The sequence below is a fragment of the Carcharhinus amblyrhynchos genome, chromosome 5, assembly GCF_965287045.1.
Source record: "Carcharhinus amblyrhynchos chromosome 5, sCarAmb.v2.hapA, whole genome shotgun sequence".
Lineage (NCBI taxonomy): Eukaryota > Metazoa > Chordata > Chondrichthyes > Carcharhiniformes > Carcharhinidae > Carcharhinus > Carcharhinus amblyrhynchos.
In genome coordinates this window covers 8,649,691-8,671,752 of record NC_137328.1, presented here as the reverse complement: position 1 = coordinate 8,671,752, position 22,062 = coordinate 8,649,691, and the positions used below count along the sequence as shown (strand labels likewise).

The 22,062-nt window shown below is 47.8% G+C and overlaps 1 protein-coding gene across 1 annotated transcript in view; it reads left to right on the top strand.

Moving 5' to 3' along the window:
- The window catches only part of grin3a (glutamate receptor, ionotropic, N-methyl-D-aspartate 3A), a 148,824-nt gene extending 126,980 nt beyond the window's left edge, over positions 1-21,844 (top strand). Inside the window, exons 7-9 of the mRNA XM_080188457.1 lie at positions 6,584-6,748; positions 15,344-15,417; positions 20,768-21,844. Coding sequence (XP_080044583.1) covers positions 6,584-6,748; positions 15,344-15,417; positions 20,768-21,104 — 576 coding nt within the window. The 3' untranslated portion in view covers positions 21,105-21,844. The remainder of the gene's footprint in view (positions 1-6,583; positions 6,749-15,343; positions 15,418-20,767) is intronic.
- The last annotated feature ends 218 nt before the right edge of the window (positions 21,845-22,062 follow it).

Genomic DNA, 22,062 nt, shown 5'->3' with positions numbered 1-22,062 from the left:
TCCAGGCCATAACCCCAAATATTTACCTGGCTAATCCCCCTAATCTATACATCTTTGGACACTAAGGGACAATTTTAACATGGTCAATCCACCTAATCAGCATGTCTTTTGGACTGTGGGAGGAAACCCAGGCAGACACAGGGAGAACTCCACACAGTCACCCGACGCTGGAATCGAAGCCGGGTCCCTGGTGCTGTGAGGCAGTGGTGCCAACCACTGTGCCACCATGCTGCCCATAGATCTTAATGTGTAACTTGAAAACTTGGGTTAAATTGGGCACAAGCGCATCTTCAAGAGATTTCTGGGAGAGCCCTGCAGAAAATGGCTAGATAATTTTATCTTAAGCTCGGTGGCGGCAGAGGGGTGTGGTGTATTTTGCAGGCAGGGAGAAAGGCTTAATGGTGAGTAAAACGATGCTGATGGGTTGTAAACCAAAGGAATTTTAACCGCAAGGAAACCCAACCTGGAAAAGTTGCTCATCCCAAGTTCTGAAGAATAATTAAGGGTGGGCAATAAATGCTGGCCCTGCCTGTGACACTCACATCCCAAGAGCAGATCACACAAAACAAAACATTTTGCCTGATATATTGGCAACTCGAGTGTGGTATTATCAAAATTAGTAATTCTAATTGCTGGCTGTGAAATGTGGCAGAAAACTGGAGGCGTTTTTAAACAGCGCGCCAAAGATTTGCAGTGCATTTTTTTGCAGTGAATTGAGAAACTTTTGAAAAGTGAAGTGAGTCTTTCCGATGTTAACCGCATTTCCTGGAAGTGGGCGGCGCGGTAGCACAGTGCTGCCTCACGGCTCCAGGGACCCGGGTTCGATTCCCGGCTCGGGTCACTGTCTGTGCGGAGTTTGCACATTCCCCTCGTGTCTGCGTGGGTTTCCTCCGGGTGCTCCGGTTTCCTCCCACGCTCCAAAGGTGTGCGGGTTCGGTTGATTGGCCGCGCTACAATTTGCCCCTTAGCGTCCAGGGATGCTTAGGTTGGAGGGATTAGCGGGTAAAATATGTAGGGATATGGGGGCGGGGCCTGGGTGGGATTGTGGTCAGTGCAGACTCGATGGGCTGAAGGGCCTCTTTCTGTACTGTGGGGTTTCTATGATTTCTAAGTCTGATTCAGGAGAAGTTGCCAAGTGATTAGTGTCACTGGGATCTGTTTGATGTGTCTCTGTCACACTGTCTTGGTCACAAATCCTCATGTTCGTGATTTCACTCACCGTGGTCTCTCATTTTTGGGCAAGTGTGTCATGTGCTCTCGCCTTCCCCGTGTCGCAGTCACATGTTCTCATGTCCCGGGGTCCAGGCCGTGGACCACTCGCATCAATCTGAGTTGAGGGATGGAATATCCACACTTCGAGTGCATCCCAGGGATTCCCAGTTTTTGCAACGTGACTGCCCTACATAAAAAAAAAATTTGGACAAAACCCCTTGAGAGATCTCAGCAACACTGCCTTTTTACAAGGTCTTCAAGAGGGTCGGTTTACATCAGACAGGAACAAAGCAATGAAGGAATCTTTGATTTGATTTGACTCGATAAGGAGGCAGGGTAGCACGGTGGTTAGCACTGCAGACTCGCAGCACCAGGCACCCGGTTTCGATTCCCGGCTTGGGTCACTGTCTGTGTGGAGTCTGCACATTCTCCCCGTGTCTGCGTGGGTTTCCTCTGGGTGCTCCGGTTTCCTCCCACAGTCCAAGGATGGGTTAGGTTGATTGGCCGTGCTAAATTGCCCCTGAGTGTTGGGGGGTTAGCAGGGCAAATCTGTGGGGTTCCAGGGATAGGGCCTGATTGTGATGGTTGTTGGTGCATGCTTGATGGGCCGAATGGCCTCTTACTGCACGAGAGATTCAATGATTTATTATTATCACATGTATTGGATAGTGAAAAGCATTGTTTCTTACGCGCTATCCAGTCAAGCCATCCCATTCGTAGAGTGCATTAGGAAGAAGGGAAGGAGAGGGTGCAGAATGTAGTGTTGCAGTCATAGACAGGGTGTAGAGAAAGACCAACTCACAATGTGATAAGACCATTCAAGCATCTAATGACAGCAAGGAAGAAGCTGCTCTTGAGTCGGCTGGTACGTGACCTCTGACTTCTCCTGACGGAAGAAGGTGGAAGAGAGAATGTCTGGGGTGCGTGGGGTCCTTAATTATGCCAACTGCTTTGCAGAGGCAGGGGGAAGTGTAGACAAAGTCAGTGGATGGGAGGCTGGTTTGCGCGATGGATTGGGCTACATTCACAACCCTTTGTCCTTCCGCACTGTAGGAATTCTATGATCTATGATCAGCCTACAGAATAAGTTGAGGAGGTTACGACAACTGAATCAACCTTGAGACTTACGGAGGCAAGCTAGTTTAGATTTCCACTCTCTGCTCTGCCCAGAGAATTGAAGGGCTTGGTCCTGCTGTAGGGCCTTTGATACATAACTTGAGAAATTAGGGTGGGGAGGGGAGATGATTTTCACCAACTGGACACCGTGCCAAGTCCAGTTGAATTTCCTGGAGTTTTGCCAAATCCTTATGGATTCAGCTTCAACACGGACACGAGTGGTGGTCGTCTGCCCTCCCCTTGAACCTGGAGGTATCAGGAGTGGTATTGCTGATGGAATCTCTCCAGCACTCCCGTGTCACTACTCGGTCCTGGTCTCAGAGTAGTGCAGGAGCGTGGTGACAAAAACTGCTCTGCACACTGGGACTTCCGTCAACTCGGGGAGGTGCGTGGTGTGGTCGAGCACTCACTGCCATATTTTGCGGGAGGCTGGGCTCACAGCTCACCTCCTTGTCAGGGGTGGCTGCCGAGGTATGGGAAGGTGCTCGACAATATGCCTGAGACTCTCCTTCAGCCTGTTCAGGAGGTGGAATATTGAGCTGATTGCGTGTGGTTTGATCATGGAGATCCAGCTCTGGGGAGAAAGAAAAAGGCACATGTTGGCCGGGGTTGGGGGGGGCTGCTTGGTGGGGGAGGAAGTGGTGGTTGTTCTGGGGCACAGTAGAAGGGTGGGCAGTGGTTGCTGGTAAGACTGTAGGAGCGGGTTGTATTGGGGTTCAAGGCAGCAGAATGTAGGGACATAGGAGAGAAAGTGCAGAGGAGGTTTACAAGAATGTAGCCAGGGCTAAAGAAGTGTAGTTATGAGGAGAGATTGAATAGATGTGAACAAGGAAGGCTGAGAAGGTGACTTGATTGAGGTCTTAGAGTCATAGAGGTTTACAGCATGGAAACAAGTCCTTTGGCCCAACTTGTCAATGCCGCCTTTTCTTTTTAAACCCTTACGCCAGTCCCAGTTGCCCGCATTTGGCCCATATCCCTCTGTACCCATCGTACCCCGCATTTGGCCCATATCCCTCTGTCCCCATCGTACCCATGTAACTGTCTAAACGCTTTTTAAAATACAAAATTGTACCCGCCTCTACTACTACCTCTGGTAGCTCATTCCAGACACTCACTACCCTCCGTGTGAAAGAATTGCCCCTCCGGACCTTTTTGTATCTCTCACCTTAATCCTGTGCCCTCTAGTTTTAGACTCCCCTACCTTGGGGAAAAGATATTGACTATTTGGCTGATCTGTGCCCCTCATTATTTTATGGATCTCTATAAGATTTAATGGGATTTCATGGGACTGAGAGTTATAGACAGGCCTGGTAGGTATGGATATGATCGGCGCAACTTGTGGGCCAAAGGGCCTGTTTGTGCTGTAGTGTTCTATGTTCTAAGATCACCCCTCAGCCTCCTACGCTCCAGAGAAAGAAGTCCCAGTCTATCCGGCCTCTCCTTATAACAAATTATGAGGGGAAGAGTGTTTTTTCAAGTAATTTATTTTTGTCACAAGTAAGCTCACATTAACACTGCAATGAAGCTACTGTGAAAATCCCCTGGTCGCTACACTCTGGCGCCTGTTCAGGTACACCGAGGGAGAATTTAGTACGGCCAACGCAATTCACCAGCGCGTCTTTTGGACTGTGGGAGGAAACCGGAGCTCCCGGAGGAAACCCACGCAAGTTACGCCTGAGGACACGCCCACACGTTTTTCCAATAGCGATGTACGTCCCATTGGCAAATTCCAGCGTGTTTCTCTTCGCCCTGGGGACAGAACCATTGCAGGAACTGAACCGTGTCTGGCCGGAAGGATGGACAGGAAGAGTGTCGGGCATCGCCTTTGCACCCTGACCGCTCTTGTCCCTGGTCAGGGAGTTCTGCCCCAGAACTCAAAACGCAAAGCTCTACCTTGAAGTGAAAGCTCTAGCGAATCGGGCATCTATTTTTGTTTCCATCCTTTGAGGCAGCAGCTTTATCCCTGTGTGAATTAACATCCTGTTTGTGATCAGAACTCCCCACTCACCTGACGAAGGGTCAGAGGCCCGAAAGCTAGGTGGCTTTTGCTACCAAATAAACCTGTTGGACTTTAACCGAGACTTTTTGCTGTGATTACCCCAGTCCAACGCCGGCATCTCCACAACATGAATTAACATCGTCCACAGGATAAAGTTCCTTCCAGTGAGGAGGGCCTCTGCTGCCACCTTGTGCGTGCACTGAATATCACACCCAAAACTAAAAGCCGAGAGTCGGAACAGAATCTTTAGCGTGGAGACTCCTATTCCTCTTTAGTCCTACGCGCACACAAACAAATTTGGATGGGATACCCTGATAGCTGATCACAGATACGGAAGGAGGCCACTCTGTCCTTCAAACCTGTTCCATTGCCTTTCAGCGCGATTGCGGAGGAACGTGGCGAGTTTGGGCAGCACCAGAGACTGGGGTTCGATTCCCGGCTTGGGTCACTGTCTGTGTGGAGTTTGCACGTTCTCCCCGTGTCTGCGTGGGTTTCCTCCAGTTGCTCCGGCGTCCTCCCACCGTCCAAAGATGCACAAGTTAGTTTGATTGGCCATGCTAAATTGCCCCTAGTGTCAGGGGGATGAGCAGGGTAAATATGTAGTATACGTGGGAATAGAGCCTGGTGGGATTGCAACCAATGCAGACTCGATGGGCAGAATGGCCTCTTTCTGCACTATAGGGATTCTATTATTCAATGGTATTGGGTTAACCAAGGTCCATCAATCTCAAATTTCAAGTGAACAATTGATGGAGCATCGATTTCCCTTTGCGGGAGAGATCTGTAAACTTCTACCACCCTTCGTGAGTGGGTGCACGTTCTAATTCCAGCCCTGAATGATCCAGCTCTCATTTTTAACCTGTTCCCCACCTTAGCCCTGGACTCCCCACCAGCACATTTAGTTTCTCTCTATCTGGTGGAGGTAAAAATGCAACGGAGTCAATCCTACGCAGGGAAATCTTATCGCAAATCGACATTATGGAGGCCTTAGGGGGGGCCTGTGTTATTCTAACACCAGGAATGATAAATATGGTATGCCGTGGGCCAGAATTCTCCAGCCTCGCCCGCGGCTGGGGATTCTCCAGACCCGCTGCAGTGAAAGGAGTTTTGGCTGAGCTCCAAATTCTCCATTCTCGCTGGCAGTGGAGAACGAGATTGGAGAATTCCGATTGTGTTGGGGGGACAGTGGCAGAGTGGTTAGCACTGCTGCTTCACAGTGCCAGGGGCCCGAGTTCAATTCCCAGCTTGGGTGACTGTCTGTATGAAGTTTACACATTCTCCGGGTGCCCCGGTTCCCTCCCACAGCCCAAAGATGTGCGGGTGAGGTGGCGTGGCCACGATAAATTGTCCATGGTGTCCCGGGATGTGTAGGTTAGAGGGGTTAGCAGGGTAAATGTGTGTGATTGTGGGGATATGTTTTGGGGAAGGATTGTTGTCTGTGCAGACTCGATGGGCTGTATGACCTCCTTCAGCACTGTAGGGTTTCTATGATTTCCCCCCCCCCATAGTCTGAAAGACGTGCTGGTTAGGTGCATCGGCTGTGCTAAATTCTCCCTCTGCGTACCTGAACAGGAGTGTGACAACTAGGGGATTTTCGCAGTAACTTCATTGCAGTGTTAATGTAAGCCTACTTGTGACACTAATAAATAAGTTTAGCTCCAGCCACAGGATCTGAGTCATTTTGACTACGGGCTAAAATATTGACATTCAAGAGTCGCAAAAGTTTAACTTGCAAACGTTATTGATCACTTTATGCATTAGATGATCTCCTGTGGCATTACTCATAGGCTATTTATTTAAGATGTGTCTCTCGTTGTGGCTGTCTGCTTGCTTGCCTTCCCTGTCCACTTCCCTTCGTGCCTTACTTATGCAGTCCCTTCTTTTCCCGCCTGCTTCCCACTTTCCCTTCGTATCTCCCAGCTGTGCGATCTTCCCCGGCTTGACAAAACTGGGAGAGGTGCGTGTCGGGTAGCTGGTGGGTTTCGGTCGAATTGGCCAACGTTAAAATTGCCCCCAACGCCACGCCGTTACCACCCATAAACTATTAAACCCCAAGCTTAACCCCAAGCTTAACGCCAAGCTGGGAAGACCCAGGGCGTGTGGATTTTGTCCGGGAAGGCGGGGGGAGAAATAGGTTGCACGACCAAATTAAAGAGCACGGTACTCACCTAACCTCCCGTTGCCCCGAATATTTTGTACGCTTCTTAACAACTGAATTCCCGAGGGGTAATGGAGGCACTTGCTCTCTGTTCACAGACTTTACAAATGGGCATCAAGCACTTCTCCGGACTCTTCGTGTTGCTCTGCGTTGGTGTCATCGGTTCCCTCCTCGCAACAGTCGGCGAGCACATAATCTACAGACTGGTGCTTCCCCGGATCAAAAGGAAGCCGCGGCTTAAATACTGGCTCCACACAAGCCAGGTAAGGGTCAATGAAATGTAGCGTTGCTCTTGGTTTCCCCCCATTGAAAGTGCACGGGAGCACCAGCTGTTTCGCAGGGGGCGGCACGGCGGCACAGCACCAGGGACCCGGGTTCAGTTCCCGGCCTCGGGTCGCTGCCTGTGCAGAGTCCGCACGTTCTCCCCGTGTCTGCCTGGGTTTCCTCCGGGCGCTCCGGCTTCCCCCCCAAAGTTGTGCGGGTTAGGTTGGTTGGCCGTGCTAAAGTCGCCCGTTAGTGTCAAAAGATCAGCAGGGTAAGTATGTGGGTTTACAGGAATGGGGACTGGGTGGGATCGTGGTCGGTGCAGACTCGATGGGCCAAGTGGCCTCCTTCTGCACTATAGGGATTCTATGATTGAATATACTCCTGTCTGCGTAACTAAAAAATCCGTGATGGTGTAGCTGTAATTAAATGACCACATTTCTCCGAGGATCCAACCCACCCCCTTATAGAACCAACTGTAAGACTCAACAAAGCAACCATGTTAATAAGTTTTTTTTAATTCACTCATGGGACATGGGCGTCGCTGGCTGGCCAGCATTTATTGCCTGTCCCTCGTTGCACGGTGGCTCAGTGATTAGTGTCGCTGCCTCACGGCGCCAGGTTCGATTCCCAGCTTGGGTCGCTGTCTGTGCGGAGTCGACACATTCTCTCCGTGTCTGCGTGGGTTTCCTCCGGTTGCCCCGGTTTCCCCCCACAGTCAGAAAGACGTGCCGGTTCGGTGCACTGGCCACGCTAAACTCTCCCTCGGAGGACCCGAACAGGAGCCGGAGTGTGGCGACTGGGGGATTTTCACAGTAACTTCACTGCAGTGTTAATGTAAGCCTAATGGGACTAATAAATAAAACTGAATAAAACTAGTTGTCCTTGAACTGAGCAGCTTGCTCGGCCATTTCAGAGGGCAGTTGAGACTCAACCGCATTGCTGTGGCTCTGGAGTCACATGTAGGCCAGACCGGGTAAGGACAGCAGATTTCCTCCCCTAAAGGACATTAGGGAACCAGATGGGTTTTTCCAACAATGGTTTCATGGTCATCAGTAGATTCTTAATTCCAGATCTTTTGTATTGAATTTAAATTCCACCGTCCCAGGTCGAACCCGGATCCCCCGAACATTAGCTTGAGTTCCTGGATTTCTAGTCTAGCAATAACGCCAGGAGCCTATTACCTTCCCATTGCTGAGAAATGACCCCGCGGGCACCAGGCAAGAAGGAGTTTACGACGTTAACTGGAGACTAGAAAGTCCCCGTCGCAAATTCTGACCTGGAGCCTGCGCAAGGAAGTGTCACGAAAGAAAAGCAGTGTGGTTGCTGGAAGCCTGAAGCTACCTCAGATATTAGATGGACGGCATCATGACTTCATTGTTAAAATATTCTAAAATGCCACCACAAAAATTTACTCATTGAGCTGCCCCCCCCCAACTGCTGACAACGAACCCAATAAGTGATGTATCAGTTGATTCAGTAAATAAAAACACATTTGTAGCCACTCTTGTCACCGTTTGTGTTGGAGTTTGCAACCTCACATTCCTAGGGTTAAATTTTCATTTCTCCAACAGCAGTGGAGGTCCTAACAAATAACACCTTGGATTTGTAAAGCACCCTGAGCATGATAGAATGTCCCAAGGTCGTTCACGGGGGGTGCTATTAAACAGTACCAGGCCTAATGCCGGGAATGGCACAGGCTTGGAAGGGCTGAAGAACTCGTTCCTGTGCTGTACTGTTGCTCTTTGGATGGGCAGCGGTATCTTAGGAGGAAAGCAACTTGGTCAAAACCTTCAAGATGCGGAGAGGATGTTTTCTCTTGTCGGAGAATCTTGAACTAGGGGGTCACCGTTTGAAAATAAAGGGGTTGCTCATTTGAGGTGGAGATGAGGAGATTTTCCCTCAGAGAGTCTCTGGATCCTCTGGTCCTCAAAAGGCAGTGAGTGCAGAGGGCAGGATTTTACAGCGTCACTCGTCCCAAAATCTCGCCCGAGGTCAACGCACCTTTCCACGGTCTGCCCCTTGCCCATTCCAATTCCCACGGAGGGCAGGAGGGGAAATTTCTGCCCACAGTCTTGGAATATTTTCTAAGGCAGAGCTCGACAGCTTCTTGATTAACAAGGGGGTGGAAGGTTATTGGGTTATAATCGGATCAGCCGTGATCTTATTGAATGGCGGACAGGTTGAAGGGGCCAAGTGGCCCACTCCTGCTCCCAGTTCGTATCTTTGTTTAATTGGACGTGGAGCCGTGAAAAGAGATGACCAAAATCCTAACCAAAGAAGTAGCTTAGAGCAGGGGAGAGAAGCGATGATGTGGAAAGGGTGATAGCAAGGGCAGTCCATAGCTGAGAGTCCAGGCAGCTGGACCAGTCGAGGTACATCTGAGCATCCTGAATACAGATCCAGTGAGTCACAAGTCCACAGTAAAGTGCTGCGGTGGATGTTGTCCCTGCCTCTGAGCCAGAAGCTCTGGGTTCGAGTCCCACCCCTGGACTTAGAATCATAGAATCCCTACAGTGCAGAAGGAGGCCATTTGGCCCATTCAGTCTGCACTGATCACAATCCCACCCAGACCCTATTCCCTATCCCTAGCTAGTCCCCCTGACACTAAGGGGCAATTTAGCGTGACCAATCCACCTGTCCTGCACATCTTTGGACTGTGGGAGGAAACAGGAGCACCCAGAGGAAACCCACGCAGGCACAGGGAGAATGTGCAAACTCCATACAAACGGTGACCTAAGCCAGGAATCGAACCTGGGTCCCTGGCGCTGTGAGGCAGCAGTGCTAACTACTATGCCACCGTGCCACCCTTGTTGGCCAAAGAAGGTGCACTCATATCAAGGTCAAACAAGTTGAGCGTCAACCTGCAAAATCTGTCCAAACGCACCAATATCTGCGATGATACTGGGAGAGACTCCTGGTCAGCCATGCTTGATGCAGTGGTGCCTCTCGAGCTGTAAATCCCTGGTGACAGACTAGCAACTTACTAGCTATGGAAACAGTGCATCACTCAGTGCAAGAAGACAATTGAGATTGGAATAGTGAAGTGTGCATCATAGTGTTTGGACAATCTAGTGTAGTAAGAAGTCTCAAAAAGTTTATTTGGTAGCAAAAGCCACTAGCTTTTGGAACGCTGCTCCTTCATTAGGTAAGTGGGAGTTCTGTTCACAAACAGGGCATATAAAGACACAAACTCAATTTACAAAATAATGTTTGGAATGTGAGTCTTTACAGGTAATCAAGTCTTACAGGTACAGACAATGTGAGTGGAGAGAGCATTAAGCACAGGTTAAAGAGATGTGTATTGTCTCCAGTCAGGACAGTTAGTGAGATTTTGCAAGCCCAGGCAAGTCATGGGGGTTACAGATAGTGTGACAAGAACCCAAGATCCCAGTTGAGGCCGTCCTCATGTGTGTGTAACTTGGCTATCAGTCTCTGCTCAGCGATTCTGCGCTGTCGTGTATTGTGAAGGCCGCCTAGGAGAACGCTTACCCAAAGATCAGAGGCCAAATACCCGTGAACACTGAAGTGTGCCCCAACAGGAAGAGAACATTCTTGCCTGGTGATTAGTGTGGACACGGGCCAAAGATGGGAAGTAGAAATTGACAGGTATTACTTGATATGTGCACATTGATTGGAAAATCTACTTGGTATACAACTTTTTAGTCCATTATTTTGGTTGTCTGCAAAATTGATTATGTATCAAAGAAGCAGACTGCATTCCTGAGCGGGTTCTTCCACTGTCTCCTGGAAGACGAAGCTAAGTGAAGTAGGAGACGTGTTTATAGGCGGAAAACTGGTCAGATTTATGAGCCTGTCCATACATTAGCAGAGTGGGTTTTCGTCCTTACATGGATGATATTCATAAGGATAGATGGAGGCCATTCAGCCCCTCGCAAGTAAGACACAGCTGATCTGTATGTTACCTCCATCAAACCCATCTTGGTTCAGTAACCCCTCAAACCCTTGCCTAACGAAAAGCAATCCATCTCAGTTTTGACATTTTCCAATCTGATCTCCAGTCTCAACAGCTATTTGGAGTAGCCAGTTGCAGAACGTCATTAATCTCAATGTGACACGTGCTTCCCGACAAGACGCCTTAACCTAAATTTTATAGTTATGCTGTCTAATTTTGGGACTCCCTTCACTGAGAAAATGATTTCAGTTTACCTATCTTATCAATTCCTTTGGACACCCCAGGTACGTTACCCCTTTAGCTTTTGTATTCATATGAATGGAAGCCTAACCTATATAGACCTATCCTCATATTGTAACCCTTTAAACCCTCTCTCTGTTTTCACAAGCCTTTAAAATCGAATAAATTGGTAAACCTTATGGGACCATTAAGAGTGCTGTTTTGCTATTCCAAGTACCTCCTTTAGAGAATTTGGAACAAAGAGAATAGAAGAACAAACAACAGTACAGCACAGGGACAGGCCCTTCGGCCCCCCCAAGCCTGCTCCAATCATGATGCCTGCCTAAACTAAAGCCATACGCACTTACGGAGTCCATATCCTTCCATTCCCATCCTATTCGTCTAGATGCCTCTTAAATGCCATCATCGTACCTGCTCCCACCACCTCCTGTTCCAGACATTCACCACCTTCTGTGTAAAAAAAACTTGCCTCACACATCTCCTCTAAACCTTTCCCCACGCACCTTAAACCTATATCTCCTAATACATGGCTTTTCTACAGAAGGAATAAGGGAATTCATGTCATATAGTGGGAAGATGGTGATATAGTGGTAATATCATTAGGCTAGTATTCCAGAGACTCAGGCTAATACTTTGGGGACACAGGTTCAAATCCCACCAAATTGGTGGAATTCAAATTCAGTTTATTAATCTGGAATATAAAGCTAGTCTCATCATGACCATGATAATCATCATTGACTGTTGTTAAACAAAAAACATCTTTCACTAGTTTCCTTTGGGGAAGGAAATCCGCTGTCCTTACCTGATCTGGCCCCCCACATAACTGTAGATCCACACAACAATGTGCTTACCTCTGAAATGACCTGCTCAGTTCAAGAGCAATTAGAGGTGGGGGGGGCAACAAACACCAGCCTTGTCGGCGATGCCCACATCCCACAGAGTGGTGCGCATGTGTTAAGAGCATTGCTGATGGTAAACACCAGTTTATTTCGAAGGGAAATGACTGCTCTTGACTGTATTTTCCAATTTGAGATAATGTGAAGAATGATTTGAAAAGCACAGAATGATGTCCCAGGTGTTTTGTGATGATTTTAAATGAAATAATTTTTTATTAAGCAACAAAATAAACAACATTTAATTAAAACAATGGCGAAACACTGTATCGCTAGCTTTAGCCGTTCTAAACAGCTTTATTTCACGACCGTCAGTGCTCATTCTCCCCAGATTTCCACAACATCTCATAGTACTTTTTTTAAGTTCTAAGCAAAATCCAATAATAGCTACCACACCAGGCACTTAGCTATATTTTTTTGGAGTTGCTTCTAATGTCAGATAAAACAACTGATTGTTCAAGGCAGACTTTGTTCACAGGCATAGCTTTCTGGAGTTAAACCAACTATTCCTGCCGTGGGCTTATGTCTCTGAAGGTCTACTCTTGCATAGTCTCTGATATGTTTTTTTCCCCCCTTGTGATCTTGTTGAACGAACCTCTTCAGAAGTCAGACTTTATTACTTTCCATTTTATGAGTCTACCTTTTAGAATGTAAATGAAAAGTTCACACCTTGTGTCCTCCTTTGAACCTCTGACATTTTGTTCAATCCCTTTATGTTCAGTCTCCCATTGTTACCAACTTGCCTTAGGTATACATCTGTTTTCAGTGTTGCTAGGCTCATCAACATATCAAATGTACTAGTTCCATTACCCGAACCAAACTGCCGTGCCTTTCAAGAGTTTCCACTTTTAAGAAGAGCAGAACACATTTCAATTTATTGATTTCCCTGTTATTTTCACGCCCTCAAGATTTTTCCTGCCACAGAGCGTATTATTACTGTCTTGCCAATTTTTATCTCGATTCCCTTCCCTAAACAATTTGACTCGCTTAGTCGCAATCCCATTCCTACCTTCCCTGACCTGACTACTTTTTAAAAGAAGCAAACAAATGGTGCAGCATGGATGGGGGCCATTCCGTTCCCATCTCTGTGTCTGCTGCTGGTGGTTGCACACTCCAGTTCTTTTCACATTGATTCCTGTAGATTTTATTGCCTTCAAGTATCTATCCAACTCTCTTTCGAATGTTACCACTGAATATGCTTACACCACCCTTCAGAGACATACGCCGGAATTTTGCCCGCCATGGGAATCGGAGTGGACGATGGGTGGACAATGGGTAGGTCAGTTGACCTTGGGCGGGATTTTATGGTTTTGGGATGAGTGAGGCTGTAAAATCCCACTCATGGAGTCACAGAATGATATAGCACGGAAGAAAGCCTATCGGCCCGGCCAGTCCATACCTACCAGGGCGCCCTCCCAGCTAGGCCCAATTGCCCGCGTTTGGTCCATATCCCTCTAATCCTTTCCCATCCATGTACTTACCCAAATGCTTTTGAGATGTTGCTATTGAACCTGCCTCAACCACTTTCTATGGAAGCTTATCCCATAAAATCTGGAATTAAGAATCTACTAATGACCATGAAATCATTGTCGATTGTCGGAAAAACTAATCTGGCTCACTAATGACCTTTATGGAAGGAAATCTGTCCTCCTTCTCTGGTCTGGCCTACATGTGATTCCAGAGCCACAGCAATTGCCCTCTGAGGAAGGGCAACCAGGGATAAGCAATAAGGATTGGCCCAGCCAGCCATGCACATGTCCATGAATAAGTATTTTTTTAAAAATATGCAGCGCCCTCTTAGAAATCCCACTGCACAGAAAGAGGCCATTCAGCCCATCGCGTCTGCACCAAACACAATCCCACCCAGGCCCTATCCCCTTATCCCTATATATTTTGCCCACTCATCTCTCTAACCTACACACCTCAGGACACTGAAGGCCAATTTTAGCATGACCAATCAACCTAAGCCTCCCATCTTTGGACTGTGAGAGGAAACCACGCAGACATGAGGAGAACGTGCAAACTCCACACAGACAGTGATCCAAGCCGGGAATCGAACCCAGGTCCCTGGAGCTGTGAAGCAGCAGTGCTAACCACTGTGCTACCAGGCTGCCCCGCACCCCTTCTGTGTGAAGAAGTTGCTCCTTAGGTCCATTTTAAATCTTTTCCCTCTCACCTTAAACCTACGCCCTCTGGTTTTCAGTTCACCTTCCCTGGGAAAAAGACTTTGAGGGGGATTTCCCCCATTGCGCCTGCCACGGCAACTGTAGCGGGCGGAGGGGAAAGACCATAGACCATACAAAGGTCAGTTTACCTGGGGTGGGATTTCCCAGTTCTGTGGCGAGCGTGGCCAGAAAGCCCCACTCCATGTGTGTTCATCCTATCTATATCCCTCATGAACTTATACATGGGCCATGCATTCCAGATCACGACAACCCTCTGAGAAATTGAATTTCTTGTCACCTCTTTTGTCGGTTATCTTCAGGCTGTGCCCCTTCACAGCAGTTTCTCTTTATTTACCTGATCAAAACCACCCTTAAGTTTTGACACCTCTCTCGATCTTCTCATAGCCTGCTCTGCTTTAAGGAGGCCTTTGGGAGTACCAGTGGGATCAATACTCTGCTTCTAATGCCTGAGTATCTCTCCATCAGCAGTGGTAACTGGGTTGTGATTGGAATAGGAAACTCTTGCTGATTCTAAGTGCAGAAGGAGATCATTCAATCCATCATGCCCCTATCGTACCTGCTCCCATCACCTCCCCAGGGGGCAGCACATTGCATCATTCACCACCCTCTGTGTACAAAAAACTTGCCTGGCACTGTGTGGAGTTTGCACATTCTACCCGTGTCTGCGTGGGTTTCCTCTGGGTTCGTCCCACAGTCCAAAAATGTGCGAGTTAAGTGGATTGGCCATGCTAAATTGCTCCTTAGGGTCAGGGGGATTAGCAAGGTAAATACGTAGAGTTAGGGGGATAGAACCCTGGGTGGGATTATTGTCAATGGGCTGAATGGCCTCCTTCTGCACTGTAGGGTTTTTCTGATTCCATTTTCCTTCACTGTCACTGGGCCAAATTGCTGAGTTCCCTCCCTAACAGCATGTGGGAGCCTTGCGTAGCAGTGCAAGAAGGCAGCTCACCACCACATCCTCAAGGGCAATTTGGGATAAGAACTAGGGGCAGGCGTAGGCCATCTGGCCCCTCGAGCCTGCTCCGCCGTTCAATAAGATCACGGCTGATCTTCCTGTGGACTCAGCTCCACTTACCCGCCCGCTCACCATAACCCTTAATTCCTTTACTGTTCAAAAATCAATCTTTGTCTCAAAAACATTCAACGAGGTAGCCTCAACTGCTTCACTGGGCAGGGAATTCCATGGATTCACAACCCTTTGGATAAAGAAGTTCCTCCTCAACCCAGTCCCAAATCTGATCCCCCTTATTTTGAGGCCATGCTCCATGGGATGGGCCATAAATGCTGGTCTAGCTCACATCCCACGAATGAATGGAAGTAAATTGCAAACACAGTGAATAATCTGTTTATCCTTTTCAGCGATTCCATCGAGCTTTAAATACATCCTTCAATGACGAACAATTTCAGCGCAAACTGAACAGACTACAAAAGAGGTAAGGGATCTTGGTTACACAAATAGCACTCAGTCATTCGCATCCCTTTTCTCAGAGATGCTTCTCACAATCTGAGAAGTCGTGGGGTGAATTTTTGAACAGAAAGGTGTAGCAAGCGAGCCACTGACTCCTGTTCCCACACGGCGAAACTCCCAAGGCGTTCATTTGTAAAGTCAACTTCTTGCTTTCTGTTTTAATTCCTTGACCTTACTTTGCAGTTTCATCGCGACTGTTACAGTACTGGCGACTTTGGCGCTCTGTGACCCTCCTTTATTGTTTGGCGAATGTACCGCATAAATAAATGGCCCCTTGTTGTCCATACGCTGTGCGTGTATCTGCACCAAATGGTTCCTGATGGCTCACTAGCAACTTCTCAAGGGCAACTCAAGATGGGCAAAAAATGTTGTGTTTTTTGTTGGATGATGAGATTAGGAATTTAAGAATTGTTTCTTTCTATCCGTCGCCCACACAGACCACTTTTTATAAAGTTTGGAAATATTTCTGAATTTGTACCTCTGATCCAACAGTGCTCAAATGGACTAGCCTTTCTTTACCATAATAATTCTGTAGCTGTTAATTCGTTCCCTCTGCTCACCCTTTGATGCTCCTGTTCCTTTCAAACCTCAACAGTTCATCATCCTAGTTATTTCTCTCGGTTTCATCCACATCCTTGTTTCTTCAAGTGTAAAGAATGAAGACTAGAGCAGTGGATTACCATCCATCTGGCTGGACTAGATGTGACGCTGTTGTGGGATTACGCTGAGAACAATGATGTCTTCCAAGCTTCTCCGCTCTCAGTTGTATCACCCTCAAATTGGAAGTGCCTTAGTTACTAATGTCAGGCACCATCCTTTCTACCAAACCAAAGTTCCCACCAGAAACCAACACCCCCAGAACCTCTGCGCTTAACCCTAAACCTACCACTGCCTCCAGTTTCACTCCTTTTCTCTCTCGTGTTTGCTCATTTCAGCCATGAAACCTATATCCCGTTTTTTTATATAACATTCGATCCAACTTTCCTTCCTTGCCACCATTCCCTCCTCAATTATGACTCCCTTCCCTTTGAAAGCAGCTACCATCAACTTCCTCCTCAAAAGGAAGCCTCACTCTGAACCCTTCTTCCTTTGAAGCCCCCCATCCCAGCTCCAGTTTGCCCATACACCTCGCCTTTCCATGGATTTAAGTGGGGACAGGGCCTGTGGTGGGATTGTCGTCGGTGCAGACTCAATGGCTCCCTTCTGCACTGCAGGGGTTCTCTGATTCTATGTTCTCTCACTGTCACTGGGTCAGATTGCTGGAGCTCTCTCCCTAACAGCACTGTGGGAGTACCTAAACAGCAGTGCGAGATGGCCACCACCACCTCAAGGGCATGTTTTCTGGCAGCTCACCACTGCCGGGACCTTCCAGTCTCACTGCTGTCTACACCATCTTGAGTACCTCACCTGTCCCATCACTGGGTAACCCATCGCACAGAAGGGAGGTCGTTTTGGGCTGAAATCAAAGATCTGCCAATGGGAGGGGTCGGAAAATCCCATCCTTTGTAACTTGCTCCACCAATAGTAGCCATGACTTCCCACAGGCACTGAGAATTCCCTCCCTGAAGCCCCCCATCCGCTTCACCTTCCTCCCTTCTCTCAAAGCCCCTCTCTGAAACCCAACTCTTTGACCAAGCTACCAATCGCTCATGCCAACACTTCCCCCCTTTTGATTCTGTGCCCATTCTTGACGTCTTTGTGAGGAACCTGGAGTTGTCTACTTGGTGTAAAAGCTCTTCTGCAAACGCAAGTTGTTCCCGGTGAATACAAAGTAAGGAGGAATTAAATGGCTTTGGAGTAAGTAAGATGTGCGTGTAATGTCATAAAGCACACCAGGACAGTCTTGCTGGGAAGTAAACACCGATTTGCCAGCTAACTCAGTACCCTGTATTTACCATGTACAGAGTAATGGCGACTTAGCTGGTGTCGTATTTAATGAAACAACCTGATTGTGAAGCTCTCTATCACGGGTTGCGATGTGTATTAATCTCGAAGGTTGGAACTGAACTGCTGCCAGTGGCCATGAATGCGTTTGTAAGGAACTTTCCTGTCCCTGGTTTTGAAGAAGGCATCAATTATTTGGTAACGTTTTAAAAGTTGATCTTCTCCGATGGCCACTGACGCATTTTACTGAGGGAAAGTATTCTCTTGATCTCCTCGGAAATCATGCTGTACATCTCGCAGAGAACAAACGCTGGCTGGGACGTGCCACTTGACAGCCAGAATAACAACCTGTGTTTGTCAAGCACCCTTGACCCAGTAATACCTTCTCAGGAGTTTCACAGGAGCGTTTGAAAGCAAAGGATTTGAGATACATCAGGAAATATTAGAGTGGATTGCCAAATGTTGATCAAAGAGGTAGATTTCAATGAGAACCTTCAACGGCGAGAAGGAGAAGTTGGCACAGCACGGTGGCACAGTGGTTAGCACTGCTACCTCACAGCGTCAGGGACCCGGGTTCAATTCCAGCCTTGGGTCACTGTCTGTGTGGAGTTTGCACATCCTCCCCGAGTCTGAGTGGGTTTCCTCCGAGTGTTCCCAATTTCCTCCCACAGTCCGAAGCTGTGCGGGTTAGGTTGATTGACCATGCTAAATTGGCCCTTAGTGTCCCAAGATGTGCAGGTTAGGTCGGTTGGCCATGCTAAATTGGCTCTTATTATCTATCCAAAGATGTGCTGGTTAGGTGGCTTGGCCATGGTAAATTGCCCCTTAATGTCCAAAGGTGTGCAAGTTAGGTGGATTGGCTGTGTTAAATGTGTGGGGTTATGGGAATAGGGCAAAAGGAGGTGGAGGGTTGGTATAGATTCGATGGGCTGAATGGCCTCCTTCTGCACAATAGGGATTCCATGGTTTCAAAATTATTTCATCCAAAGGCTTGTGAACGTGAGGGTGCGAATGTTCCATCATTGAATATATTTATAGCTGGGAAGTGAATCTCTAAGCAGAAAACAATGGAGTGTAAAACTGACTTTCTCCTGAGTGAATGAGATTTCAGCCCAGCAAGTTAAGTTAAAATTACCTTAAATCAGAAGAGAAAAGCTTCAGTGGTTTAAATCACATTTATTCCTGATGTGTGAAACAAATTTACCTGGTGAAACAATAGCTTACACAGAAATGTTTAACTTTGTGGGGCTCTATGCTTGTAATTTACCAAGAACCAAGGGTGGCACAGTCTCACAGCTCCAGGGACCTGGGTTCGAATCCCGGCTTGGGTCACTGTCTGTGTGGAGTTTGCACATTCTCCCCATGTCTGCGTGGGTTTCCTCTGGGTAGCTCCGGTTTCCTCCCACAGTCCAAAGATGTGCGGGTTAGGTGGACTGGCCATGCTAAATTGTCCATTAGTGTCAGGGGGGTTAGCAAGTTAAATATATGGGGTTGCAGGGATAGAGCCTGGGTGGGATTGTGGTCGGCGCAGGCTCGATGGGTCGAATGGCCTCCTTCTGCACCATAGCACTTCTATCAATGTGCCATGTTTCCATTAGTGCCTCGCACTCAATTTCTTTTGAAGCGTTTCTCTATTACGTGCCAGAAGGAGGGTTTATTAAGAAATAGGATTTGATGTTGGCCCATGAGGCTGTAGGTAAGATAACTAGAAACTAATGTTGGGTTGTTAATTGGACTTAATGCAAATTTGCCAATTCTGGTTGCATTATTTTTCACTTGGCTTTGAGTTTGCCAAATGTATACCATGCATTTAAGGTGGTAAAATGTCCCAGGAATGTTAAATCATACAATCCCTACAGTGCAGAAGGAGGCCATTTGGCCCATTGAGTCTCCACTGACTCTCCGAATGAGCACCTTATCCAGGCCCATAACCGCACGCATTTACCTCACTGATCTCCCTAATCTGCACATCTTTGGACTGTGGGAGGGAACCGGAGCACCAGGAGGAAACCCACGCAGACATGGGGAGAACGTGCAAACCCCACACAGACAGTCACCCAAGCCGGGAATCGAACCCAGGTGCCTGGCACTGTGAGGCAGCAGTGCCAGCCACTGTGCCACCCACCATGTTACCAGACAATATTTGTCAGTGAGCAGCATAAGGGAGATATAGAATCCTACACTGCAGAAGGAGGTCATTGGACCATCGAGTCTGCATTGACCACAATTCCCACTCTGGCCCTATCCCCATAACCCTACTTATTTAACCTGCTCACCCACTAAGGGGCAATTTAGCATGGCCAATCAACCTAACCCATCCACCTTTGGAGCGTGGGAGGAAACCGGAGCACCTGGAGGAAACCCACGCAGACACGGGGAGAATGTGCGAACTCCACACAGACAGTGACCCGAGGCCGGAATTGAACCCGGGTCCTTGGAGCAGTGAGGCAGCACTGCTAACCACTGTGCCACCCTGCTACCCATTATGTTCATTTCTCTAACATGGACTTGAGTTTAGGGAATTTCCTTTGGGAATATTATTCGTTCAGGAATAATTCCCGAGCTGGCCATCAGCTCATTGGGCTGTGTAACGAATGCTTCTTCCATGGCCAACAAGTCCTGGCGTTGGATTTGAACCCAGAGCTTAATGGCCACAAGGTAGGGACCTTACCATGAGCCATAAGACCCCCTGTATATGGAATAATACATAGGTTTCATCCCTCACTGTCTCTATTCAGCAACCCAACAATGCTCCGAGCACTCTGTAGATCTCAGGTTCCGGCCTCTTATGCATGTCAAACTCCCTTCCCTCCCTCATTGACTGACCATGTCAGCAGTCAGCCTGGGCCCTAAGTCCTGGAATTCCCTCCCTAAAACACTCTGCCTCCCTCTCTCTCCTTTCAATTTACTCCTTAAAACACATCTCTGTGACCATCTGTGACCTTAAAACAGTCCAAAGATGTGTGCGGATTTGGTGGATTAACATGGAAACCTGTAATCCAGAAGGAGGCCATTCAGCCCATCGAGTCTGCACCAACAACAATCCCACCCAGGCCCTATCTCCATAATCAATCACATTTACCCTGTTAATCCCTCTAACCTATACATCCTGGGACACTAAGGGGCAATTTTACATGGCCAATGCATCTAACCCGCACGTCTTTAGACTGTGGGAGGAAATCCCGGATTAGCCATGCTAAATTGGCCTTAGTGTCTCGAGATGTGTAGGCTAGATGGATTAGCCATGGAAAATGTGTGGAGTTACGGGGATAGGATGGAGGAGAGGGCCTGGATAAGATAAATTGGTGCAAATTTGGTGGGCCAAATGGCCTCCTACATTGTAGGGATTCTGTAATGTAGAGCAGTAGATTTGTTTTGCAAATACCATCTCCAGTCCGCACCAAACTTAAATCAAACTTTTTTGATTTCAGGTGCAATGTAGGAAACGACCAGCAAACTGTATGGAATACGACCAGCCATTCTCACTGGAACAAGCCAAAATGCATTTTCAAAGACGTCCAACAGCCTGAAATGAAGCTGAAACCCTGTCAGATCGAGGACCTACCCCCCGTGGTGAAAGAGCTCCCTCTCACCATTAATTCCAATGGCAAACCCGAGCCTCTGGCGAAAGCCAGGCACTCAGTCATTCACGAGCTCACAGAACTGGAGAAACAGATCCAGCTCATCAAACAGGAACTGCAGAAAGCAATGGACAGGAAAAACGAGCTGGAAGAGTATCAGAGAACAGCCAAGAAGCCAGAATCATAAAACCCGCGCTAGCTGAAGCATACGACGAGGAAACTGGCGGGTTTTTTTTTTCCTGAACTCTTTTCTCTTTTTAAAGTTGTCTTTGACGTAACAAATAAATCCCCATATAAAACTGGTTGCCCCTCAACAAATCCAGTTGCCGCACTGCGCCACGGAGGGGAAGCTGCAATTTGCACATGCCGACCAGAACCCTGGGCTGGCTTTTAATTTAATGTTTCCTTTCATCCATTTTGAAGAATGGCGTTCGCCAAGGTTAGCAGAAGGGATACCAAAGACTGTCCAGAGAAAGGGAACCATCAAGAGCCTCTCAGTCCAGTAAAAGTGCTCATTTACTCCGGCGCAGTTGGCACAGCCTTCCCCCAAACCTCTTGGGCTTCAGCTGCGCATGGCATAATAGCCCAAGACTTCTGCAATTAATAAACGTACAATTTTCTACGCGCCATGGAATATGCCCTCGTGTGTGGCAGGCTGGCATATTTTGTGGGGTTAAGTCTCGACGCTGCTGTGGGGCTGTAAGTTGGGTCACCGCATCCCATGTCTTTAGACAAGAACCAGTTGGGGCCACTGAGGTCCCCCCAAGACTTTGTACAGAACGTTGTGCATTAGAAAGAGTGAGCGCGTTAAATTATTGTGTCGCTTTTCGTGCAAGACCTCCCAGACAGTGGATGGGGCGTGAATCTTTTCCGAACACTTAGTCTGTTGCCGTTTCGATGTATCGCAAGCGTAACAGAGGTGACGTACCTGGGAGTCATTAAGTTGTAGTGTAAACTGCTAATTTGTAAATGGTTTTGACAGTAAAATCATGATTTGTACGAAAACCGTTGTCTGCACAAATTCCCAACAATCGCACAAACAGTAATGGGTCAGTTCAGCTGTCGTCAGAGACTTTGGCATCCGGAATCACTTTGGTCCTGTGCACAGGGACTTGGGCAAGGATGGGTTACCAGTGAGGACAATT